Raw genomic sequence first — 9,396 nt, 5'->3', positions numbered from 1 at the left:
GAAAATATAAGAAAAAGGCAAGACGACAGGGTACACTAGGTAATGATAACTTTTTATCTATACAGGAGGGTCAAAATCGCCTTCAGCAGCTTGATACGCAGTCTAATGAGCAGCCTAATGAAACAACCCCAGTGCCTCGTAAGCGAGCTCCGCAACGCTGCAGTGGCTGTGGAATAGTTGGACATACGATTCGGAATTGCTCTAGGAAATAGCTATCTTTTTATGTATTTAAATAATCAAATCCAATGGAGTTGGTGGTTAAATAGCTTCAAATAGTGGTGGCCGCGGTGAAAATCCGCGGTTCGGTGGTATCCGCGGTTCGGTGGTTGATTACGTTATTTGCTTACATAATTATTAGTCTTGTGCATTGTCTGACTTTCCAAAAGAAGATAATTTCCGAATGAGCGGAAAGAAACATGAGAAGTAACCTATCCGCCTCAATGCATGGTGTACGCCAAGGCCGTTTCGTTCCCTACGATTAACAATTTTACAATATAAGCAAGTTATAGACAATCCTGTTTATTTTTGTTCTTACGTTCTATATAACATAATAGTTTTACTATGGTTGAGATGGAATTGTGTGTAATGTGTGCGTTTTATTGCTCAGCGACATGCACTTTCTCGGTGATATGGGCATTGCTTAAGAAACTCAGGAAGCAGTTCCAGCCTGCCGTATTGTTAGTATTTTTTTGCGTCGCTAGTCGGCATGATGCTCACCAATGTTTAGTATATTTACCATCAAAACACGATACTGCAAAGGGATCAGATACAGGTTGACGCCCTGCAAGATAGGCCATACAGCCCAATTCGTGCGCAGGGCCTCCCAGTATGTGCTCTTCAGCTTTTCTCGAGGATCAGTACCTTCCAAAACTGAAATGCTTGATAGGAAGACCCCAATCATAGTCGGGGCGCAGATAAGTTGGTCTGTGGCCACGCGAGCTAAAAGCGTTCTTTGGGGCGAGGAAAAATTGATTCGATGTTGAAGAAACTGAAACCATTTGGTAGCGACTGGACCGAAAATGGCTTAAGAGGAGTGATTAGGAATTATGTGATATGATTTCGGTATATCCAATGTTGCTTACCTCCTCCGTAGAATGCCATTCTGGCTGTACGGAGCATATCGTGGTCCCGGAGACGCTTTCGTTCAATCCCCTGCTGTGCAAGACCGTCACTTGCGGCAAAGAGGCACTTTCATGTGGCGATGAGCAGTAGACTTTGAAAGGACAGATAAGATGGACGTACCGCAGTTGTTACACTTTGCGTCACGAGTGGACGTCGAGCCAGTATATTCTGATACCTGTGTTGCTCAGTGGGAAAGAATGACCCAGAACCTTAGTGACCACATACCATCTGAACATCTTTGCGCTGCCCATAAAAAATAGTTGTTAGAAGAGCGAAATATTAACCTTGCTTGAAAATATATATATATATATATTGTCGGAAAGAAACCTAAACAGGAAACGTTTCCGCTGAGCCGCAAGGCATATGCATATTTCCGACATATGTTTACATAGACATTAAAAATAAAACTACTAATCATATCGAACTAAGTATAACGACTTATTTGCAAGAAAGTTTCGTAGCGGCTGAAATTCCACACATGATGTTCAGTTCACTTGCCTTAGCTAGCCATTGTTGTCCAGGAAGGAGGCCCTAATTTTAATGGCAAGACTCTGCATGTTCACTATGTACTTCCAGCTTCTATAGTAAAGTGTGTCCAGCCCAATAGTTAGTTAATGGTTAGCATCGGCTTAGGTAAAAAGGATTAGCGCATGGACCATTAAGATTTGCCGCACCAGGACATCTGCTTATCGGATTGCTTTATCATGCCGACCAATATTAAGGTGCCCATTATCTTGGTGAAAATATCGGATAAATGGGCCTACAGCTATATATAATAGTTAATAGTTACTATGTGACCATGCTGTAAGCAAGTCATGAATTTCTTCCCCGGTCCCGGCCACTTCAATTAGCCTCCGAGAGTACAAAGCGGGGACCGGTTGTAGAATAAACCTATCAAAGCATTACACCCCAGACTGGTAGATTTGAACAAGGTTGATCGTTAGTATGGGGTATCTCGACTGCCCCAGAGTGTTCACCCCGCTTTTTGAAACCCCTGGCCTCCTTTTAAAACGTCCCTTGTACATCCACAGACATATGTTTGAGTCCTCCTGGGCCTACCGGTTATCATTGTGCCAATCATGTTCGAAACATACATACAAGGGAGAAAGCTTCAAAGACTAGCTAGATTTACATGTTCTGTGGTAATCAAGCCCCTGTCTTTGCAATTCACTATGCTGTCATTTACTGATATCCGATTATAGGGGTTTCTGATCGAAGGATACCAAGCAGGAGTCTTGGGTGGTGTACAAGATACGAGACCTTTTCTTGATGCAATTGGCGTAAGTGCGGCTTCTTCTGAAGCTGACATGTACTTACCCATTACTAGAATCCAACCGGCACGGAAACGATTCCGATGATAGCATCCTCATATACTCTCGCTGCGGCATTTATGTCAATAGTTGTGATGTTTATTGGCATGCCTCTTGGTAGACGATGGTGCATCATCATTGGGAACTTTCTGATTGCCATTGGAGGCGTTATTCAAGCCGCTTCGTATAGTGTCCCTCAGATGATTGTGGGTAGAGTACTTTGTGTATGACACCAGGGTTTATCCTACGGGAAAATCAAAGCTAACTTGTATACAGGGATTCGGTATTTCAGTAAGTGGGCTGCGAGCATCCACTTGCAGTATGAGCTAATGTTGCTCCCAGTTTATCACATGCAACGTACCGATGTATATGGTAAGTAGTGTCTCACCGTGACCAGAGCAAGCTGATGTATCTGCAGTCCGAAATAAGCCTTCATGCGGGAAGCCGGGGACCAGAAGTAGCGATAAATTGTTCTGCGCTACTTGCCGGAGTAGCCCTCTCTTACTGGGTAAGCTTTGGGTTTACAAGAATGACAAATCAAATTTCTTGGGTTAGTGTAACACACTGGAACATAGTAGACATATGTTGGATTGACACTCAACAGAGGATGCCGATAGCTATTCAATCGATATTTGCTATTTGGTCAGGAACCGGAATGCTATGTTGCCCCGATACACCGCGATGGTATTACGCCCGGAGACGTATAGATGAGGCTGATGCAACGCTTGCGCGACTCCACGGTGTCTATCGTGGTGGTACTACTAACATCCGTGACTTTCCAGAGCTACAGGCAATTAAGTCCGATGTGATGAAGAGCTTTGAAGTCGAAACGGAAGAAGAAAATGGACTTACTCTTCTGAGTCTTGTTTGGGACAACACGCCGCTCAGAGTAGGAAGACGAGTTCGCATTTCTTTTATGATCCTTGCTATTCAACAGATGAATGGCATTAACATGCTCGTGTATTACATGACGCTAATATTCAAGGAAGTTGGTCTGTCAGGGTTCATGGCCTCTCTGCTTGCTGCTGTTTCACTTACAGTGCAATGGGGTGGATCCTTGGTATGCATTCCTACTATCGAGCGCATTGGTCGACGCCGTATCATGATGTTCACGGCAACCGTGGAAACCTGTTGCATGTTAATATTTGTTATACTGAATTTGATCAAACAAAAGTCCCTTGCAACACAATGGACTGCCGCAATGGTCATGTTTCCCTACCTCTTCATGTATGGCTGGGGCTGGGTGGGATGTCCTTGGTGGGTGAAATCATGCATCTAATTTCACAACCCGTTTCACTGACTAATGGCTGCATAGGCTCTATGGACCCGAGGTAAGTATATGGTGTCCATCAGTATATTACCTCAGACGCTAATGCATCACTAGATTGCACCGCTCAAGTATCGCCATATTGGAGCCGCAGCTGGGCTTCTAGGTGTATGGCTGTTTACATTCATTACTGTATTTGCCGGTGGAATTGCATTACAGACAGTGGGCCCGATCATCTGGGTTTGGCCTCTCTGTTTTAATTTTATTGGTGTGGTCTTCGTGTACTTCATGTGCCCAGATGTAAGTGGAATGCCGCCTACGTGATGATTTAGGTTGCTAACTGGTATAGCCTACGGGTAAAACCCTGGAAGAAATCGATGCGCTGTTTGCTAAGGATGAGATGGTCCTCGACAGGTTGGCTCATGCGCCTGAGAGAAAGAAAAGAGTTGATCAGGTGGAAGTTGCTGCCTGATATGAACTGCAAAATGTATGTAGATGCGATTTAAACACCCAGAAGAAATACATAGCCTGATATAGTTGGAAGAAAGTAACAGTGATGTAACAGTCAGTTCATAAATAAGCTATAAGTATTTTGTGCGTTCTATAAATGAGTTTTCATCAGATGATTCCCATTAGTAGTATTCTCCAAGCGGATTATACCCTGCGAATGTTAGGCTATATATTAAACATTGCTAAAGGATCACTTACCTCTTGAACGCATGTCGCAAGGAGAATACCACTTTTTGACCAGATCTTCTGATGTATGAGCCCTCTCCCATTTCCTGCCCAGTTCGTCTGAACCTCTGCTAGCAACCACTCATCGGCTCGCGACTTCCGTTGATTATGGAAGTAGATTGTATGGTCAAGGCTCACCATCACAGAAACCTTTTTTCGAATCTGATCGGATTTTACCTGACTATCATAGTGTGGCCGAGGGATTTTTGTGTGCGTGCTAGAAGTGGCGAATATGTCATGATTTGTGCTGTAGAACTCCGTCACAGGAGGGCTGTCAAAATCCCAGACGTCATGAGTGTGTGGAACAGCGGCGAGAAAATAACTGTCCGACATCAATGCCAATGCAGCCAGGTGAATGCTAGGGTCATCCGAAGATAACTTGCCGCGTGCTTTGAGCCAGTGGTGTATACGCTTCCCCTGAGGGCCGCCGGAGGGAAGGTTCCGGATCCCCACGCTTTTGTTCATGTAAGGGCTATCAGGAGGAATATTGTATGTCTCTACCGGGATTTTGGTTGTAGTCATCTTCAGTGGGATCTGTGACGGCAGTGGATCGGCGTGCTGAAGGCATTCGAACGGCACTGTCGTCACTGCAAAACTGAGCGTTGCCATAAATATGAGACGATCAGATTGGCTGCCACGGACAAATCTCGTACAGAAACTGCGACCATCTCTGATCCTCTCAACAGAATAGCTTATGGGCTTATCTGGTTGGCCAGGGAATACAAAGGAGCAATGCATGGAGTGCACATCAAAGCGACCACCAACAGTCGCCTGCGCAGCACGGAGGCTTTGAGCGATAGCGATACCCCCAAAAATACCACGAGCTCCTGGTTTCCACAACCCAAAAGCGTTGATAAAGATATCTGCGTTTTGATCAGGCGCAGGGATGACGCTGCAGTGTCGCTCGATTTGTGATAACGGGGTTGACATTGGGAAGTACTCACGGGTATAGTCATAAATTTCACATGAAATATAGTGGGATTCGAGTTCCACTACGGCTACAACTTAATACTATATCTCACCATGCAGTCATAGGGAACTGTTCCATGAATATACCTAATTGACCGGGGATTTATTCTATATGCCGGTTTATTCCGTGCTACGCGGAAACTCAAGGGCAAGTTGCAGGATTATCGCGACCGATCCGGAACTCCATAACCTGGAAGTACGGAAACAGCATTTAAATTATATACAAGACGCCTAACACTCATGTAGTAATTAGGTATTTTCCAGACATAAGCAACATAATCAGAAACGTACCGAATCCAGAAACTGAACTCCTACCATTTTGTCAAAATGGCGCCCGTGGTGTCAGATATCGTGGTCCATTTTCGCCCCGATCGGTCAATTACCCAGATGATGCTGGAAAATAAATGCAATGCGAATCCTGAGAAGATAATCTGCGAAGATACATTGACAGGGAGTACAATCACATATGAAGGTCTGAGGGAACATGCTTTCGAAGCAGCTCATTTTCTGCGGCATCGTCTAGGTCTGGCATCGCAGGATATTGTCACAATAATCTCAAGAAGTTGTGTTAGTAAGCGAGCCTTAATTCATGGGATATAGATTCATGATTTGCAGGTGGATTACGTTGTTGCTGCGCATTCCGTCTGGGCGGCCGGGGGGGTAGTTAGGTACGCTTCCAGCCAGCTTGCACTTAGAATACGAAATAAATATTGACCAATAAGCACGATTAATCATTCATCGTCGGTGAAGGAGCTTGCTCACGCCATTGACATCATCAAGCCGAAATTTTTCATCGTGGATGCAGCTGTTGAACACAAATTGAGAGCTGTATTGGAACACCGTGGGCGCAAAACCACGAACATCATGACAATGATTGAGAGAGTCGACAACTATCCACTGGTGAGGATTCGAGGACGTCCTGAACAAGAAAGTGATCTGATATTGACTGAGGCTTCTGTATAGTTCCCCACCGATCTGCTGGGGAATTCTCATCGAATTGAACCAGAAGCTTACGTGTTGGATGGCAAAGACGCTCGCACAATTTGTGCTGCTCTCGTCCTATCTAGCGGAACAACCGGTCTACCTAAAGCCGTGATGCTGTCTCATTACAACTTGACGGCCATTTGCGAGCAGCTACGGGCCCATAATCCGGATAATTGGCGCGAGTCGATGCGGGAGGTTTTTTTCCCAGTAAGTGTGTAGTCTATTTACTCATATAAATTTGGAAGCTGACAATGACGTCCACAATTACCCAGCCATGTGTGTTTTTACGCCCGATAACTCAATAATGGAAAATGTTAACTACCTAACAGTGTCACACATCTACGGATTATACGTCTGTGCGTTGATGAGCCCTTGGTTAGGGTATTATGTTTGTTTAGTGCCATCGTTCGACCTGAAAACATACTGTCGGGTATGTATTTCTCAATAAAATATGGATGTTCAGTCATATTGATGCGCTTATATAGTTGATGGCCGACAAACGTGTGACGTTGGCTCGTCTTGTTCCGCCCGTCGCCCTCGCATTGGCTGAGGACCCAATAGTTGAGAACTACGCATACCCTGACCTAGAGTACTTCTCATGTTCTGCTGCACCGCTTAAGGTATGTTGGATAATGCCGGGGTGTCCACATATACTAATGTAGTAAGCCGTTTGTCGCCTCTAAGCTACTGAAAAGGTTCCCGGGTGTTAGTCTCTGTCAGAGTAAGATGAACATCCTCTGCGAATAATATAATGACACTAAGATTCTACTAGCATATGGCTGTACGGAGCTCTCTTCCTGTGTCTCCCAAAGTGGTGTTAGGGACAAGGAATCCCCCCTAGTGTCGGGTGGCAGCCTCTTGGCTAACATCAAGGTTCGATTTATCGACGAAAATTGTCGCGATATTCCCAATGGACAGCCTGGGGAAATTTGCGTTTCTGCCCCAGGTATTATGCTGTATGTGGATCTTCTACAATTTCTATACATTTTCGCTGATATCCAGAACTTAAGTGGATACAAGGACAACAAAGCTGCCACTGAAGAGGCAATGCTCGAGCCAGGCTGGTACCGAACAGGTGACATTGGTTATCTCGATTTGAAGGGCTATCTTGTCATTATCGATCGTATAAAAGATGTCATCAAGTATAAAGGGTATGATTCCGATTTCCTCTAAAGGATTGTGACTCACATTTCCCTGCTTAGTTTCCAAATTAGTCCTACTGAGCTGGAAGAAATCATCGGGCAGCACCCTATGGTGGCTGATTCGGGTGTAACTTCGGTATGGGATGATTCCGAGGCCACTGAAATCCCCCAAGCATTTATTGTACCCATTCGGCAACTTTCATCCGGTGATCAGCTTCGCCTCGCGAATGATATTGAAAATCTGGTGTCAAAGAAGGTTGCAGGGTATAAGAAACTGCGGGGCGGTGTGAGATTCGTCGACCAGCTACCTAGGAATCCAACGGGAAAGCTCCTGAGGCGTCAGCTGAGAGAAAGGGCCACCCTTCATGCACATTTGTGATATAGTACATGGCGAAGTTGCATTTCACCCAAAATGGCGCCTTGGCCACTCATCACCACCAATGAGCAGGTTACTGTGCCCCAAACCGGGATATTAAAAATAAGTCGACATCTCGGTTCCCGGAATTATAGAAGCAAATAGCGCATATCATATTATTCCGACACAAACATGAGAAAGGGTTGTCTCGGGCTTTATTTAAATAGCCGGGCTTCGAATCTACATATAATAAGACCAGTAGAAAGAAACTTCCCAGATATCGCAAATTACATGGCCAACATACCTCCCAGTATGCCTGCACTCAACAACGTTCGTGTTCTCGAGTTGGCAGGCCTCGCTCCTGGTCCATTCACCGGTCTTTTGCTGGCCGATAACGGTGCGAGCGTGCTCCGTGTAGACCGAGTCCAGCCACCGAATATCCCTAGTCCAGATGTCCTAGCGCGCAACAAATCTTCTATTACACTGGACCTGAAGAGCGAAGAAGGTAAAAGCTTCCTTCTACAGTTGATTCCTCGCGTGGACATCCTGATTGACCCGTTCCGCCCTGGGGTGCTTGAAAAACTCGGTCTAAGCCCCCACGATGTCCTGCTGAAACTCAATCCCAGACTGATAGTCGCTCGATTGACGGGATTTCGCCGTGACGGCAAGTACGCGCATATGGCGGGCCATGATATTAATTATCTTGCTGTTTCCGGTGTCCTATCCATGTTGGGCTCAGCTGCCAAGGTTCCTCCACTAAACCATCCTCTCCCTCCAAGCCCCCCAGGGAATATTCTTGCGGACTTTGCCGGAGGGGGCCTTATGTGCTTTGCTGGTATTCTCCTGGCGCTGGTGGCCCGATCTCAGACAGGGGCGGGTCAGATTGTGGAAACAAACATGGTGGACGGCGTATCGTATCTTGCTATGGCACCACGAAAATTCACAAAAATACCCGGACAGTGGGATCAGCCTAGAGGTAACAACCTTGTCGACGGCGGATGTCCTTACTATGCAGTTTACGAATGTCAAGACGATGGGAAGTACATGTCTGTTGCTGCTCTAGAGCCCCAGTTCTTTGAGGCACTGTGCCAAGGGCTCGGAGTGTGTGAAAAGGACTGGGGTGGTAAAAGGGATGATCGTACCCTTTGGCCGGCTATGAAGAGAGTTTTCGAGACCAAATTTCGATCCAAGACCCGAGCCGAATGGGAAACTGTATTCAATGGGACTGACGCTTGCTGCCTGCCTGTCCTCACGCATTCAGAGATGGAAGCAAATGGATATGAGCATCGACCGGCAGTTACATTAAGTGAGACACCCTCTATCCCCGAGACGGCCAATGGTTGGAGTATAGATATATTGGAAAGAGGAGGTGGGGGAGAAAAATTGCTTTCGGATTGGCTAGGTTGGAAAGAGGGGAGGGAGTATGTGGTTGACAGTAGCGGTTATAGAAGCAATAATGTCGCAAAGTTGTGAGATAAGCCTCAGAATGGATATTGTGATAGATCTCGGTTT

The 9,396-nt window shown here is 45.7% G+C and overlaps 3 protein-coding genes across 3 annotated transcripts; all 3 read left to right on the top strand.

The window, feature by feature from the left end:
* Positions 1-2,201: 2,201 nt before the first annotated feature.
* Positions 2,202-4,171, top strand: BDV59DRAFT_194615 (general substrate transporter; the record flags this gene model as incomplete). The annotated part of the gene is made up of 10 exons (XM_073692432.1): positions 2,202-2,264; positions 2,325-2,402; positions 2,450-2,656; positions 2,709-2,723; positions 2,775-2,804; positions 2,851-2,982; positions 3,037-3,689; positions 3,748-3,763; positions 3,817-3,999; positions 4,049-4,171. The coding sequence occupies 10 exons, from the start codon at positions 2,202-2,204 to the stop codon at positions 4,169-4,171; spliced, it is 1,500 nt and encodes a 499-aa protein (XP_073545931.1).
* A 1,413-nt stretch (positions 4,172-5,584) lies between these two features.
* BDV59DRAFT_209287 (uncharacterized protein) lies at positions 5,585-7,908 on the top strand (the record flags this gene model as incomplete). The annotated part of the gene is made up of 10 exons (XM_073695373.1): positions 5,585-5,970; positions 6,019-6,071; positions 6,126-6,303; positions 6,367-6,602; positions 6,717-6,792; positions 6,873-7,007; positions 7,054-7,108; positions 7,160-7,343; positions 7,398-7,538; positions 7,590-7,908. The coding sequence occupies exons 1-10, from the start codon at positions 5,731-5,733 to the stop codon at positions 7,906-7,908; spliced, it is 1,617 nt and encodes a 538-aa protein (XP_073545930.1). The 5' UTR covers positions 5,585-5,730.
* A 288-nt stretch (positions 7,909-8,196) lies between these two features.
* On the top strand, positions 8,197-9,357 carry BDV59DRAFT_209286 (CaiB/BaiF CoA transferase family protein; the record flags this gene model as incomplete). The annotated part of the gene is made up of 1 exon (XM_073695372.1): positions 8,197-9,357. The coding sequence occupies one exon, from the start codon at positions 8,197-8,199 to the stop codon at positions 9,355-9,357; it is 1,161 nt and encodes a 386-aa protein (XP_073545929.1).
* Between the last annotated feature and the right edge of the window lie 39 nt (positions 9,358-9,396).

This window comes from Aspergillus ambiguus (genome assembly GCF_047715705.1).
Source record: "Aspergillus ambiguus strain CBS 117.58 unplaced genomic scaffold BDV59scaffold_27, whole genome shotgun sequence".
NCBI classification, from domain to species: domain Eukaryota; kingdom Fungi; phylum Ascomycota; class Eurotiomycetes; order Eurotiales; family Aspergillaceae; genus Aspergillus; species Aspergillus ambiguus.
This window is presented reverse-complemented; position numbering and strand designations above follow the sequence as displayed.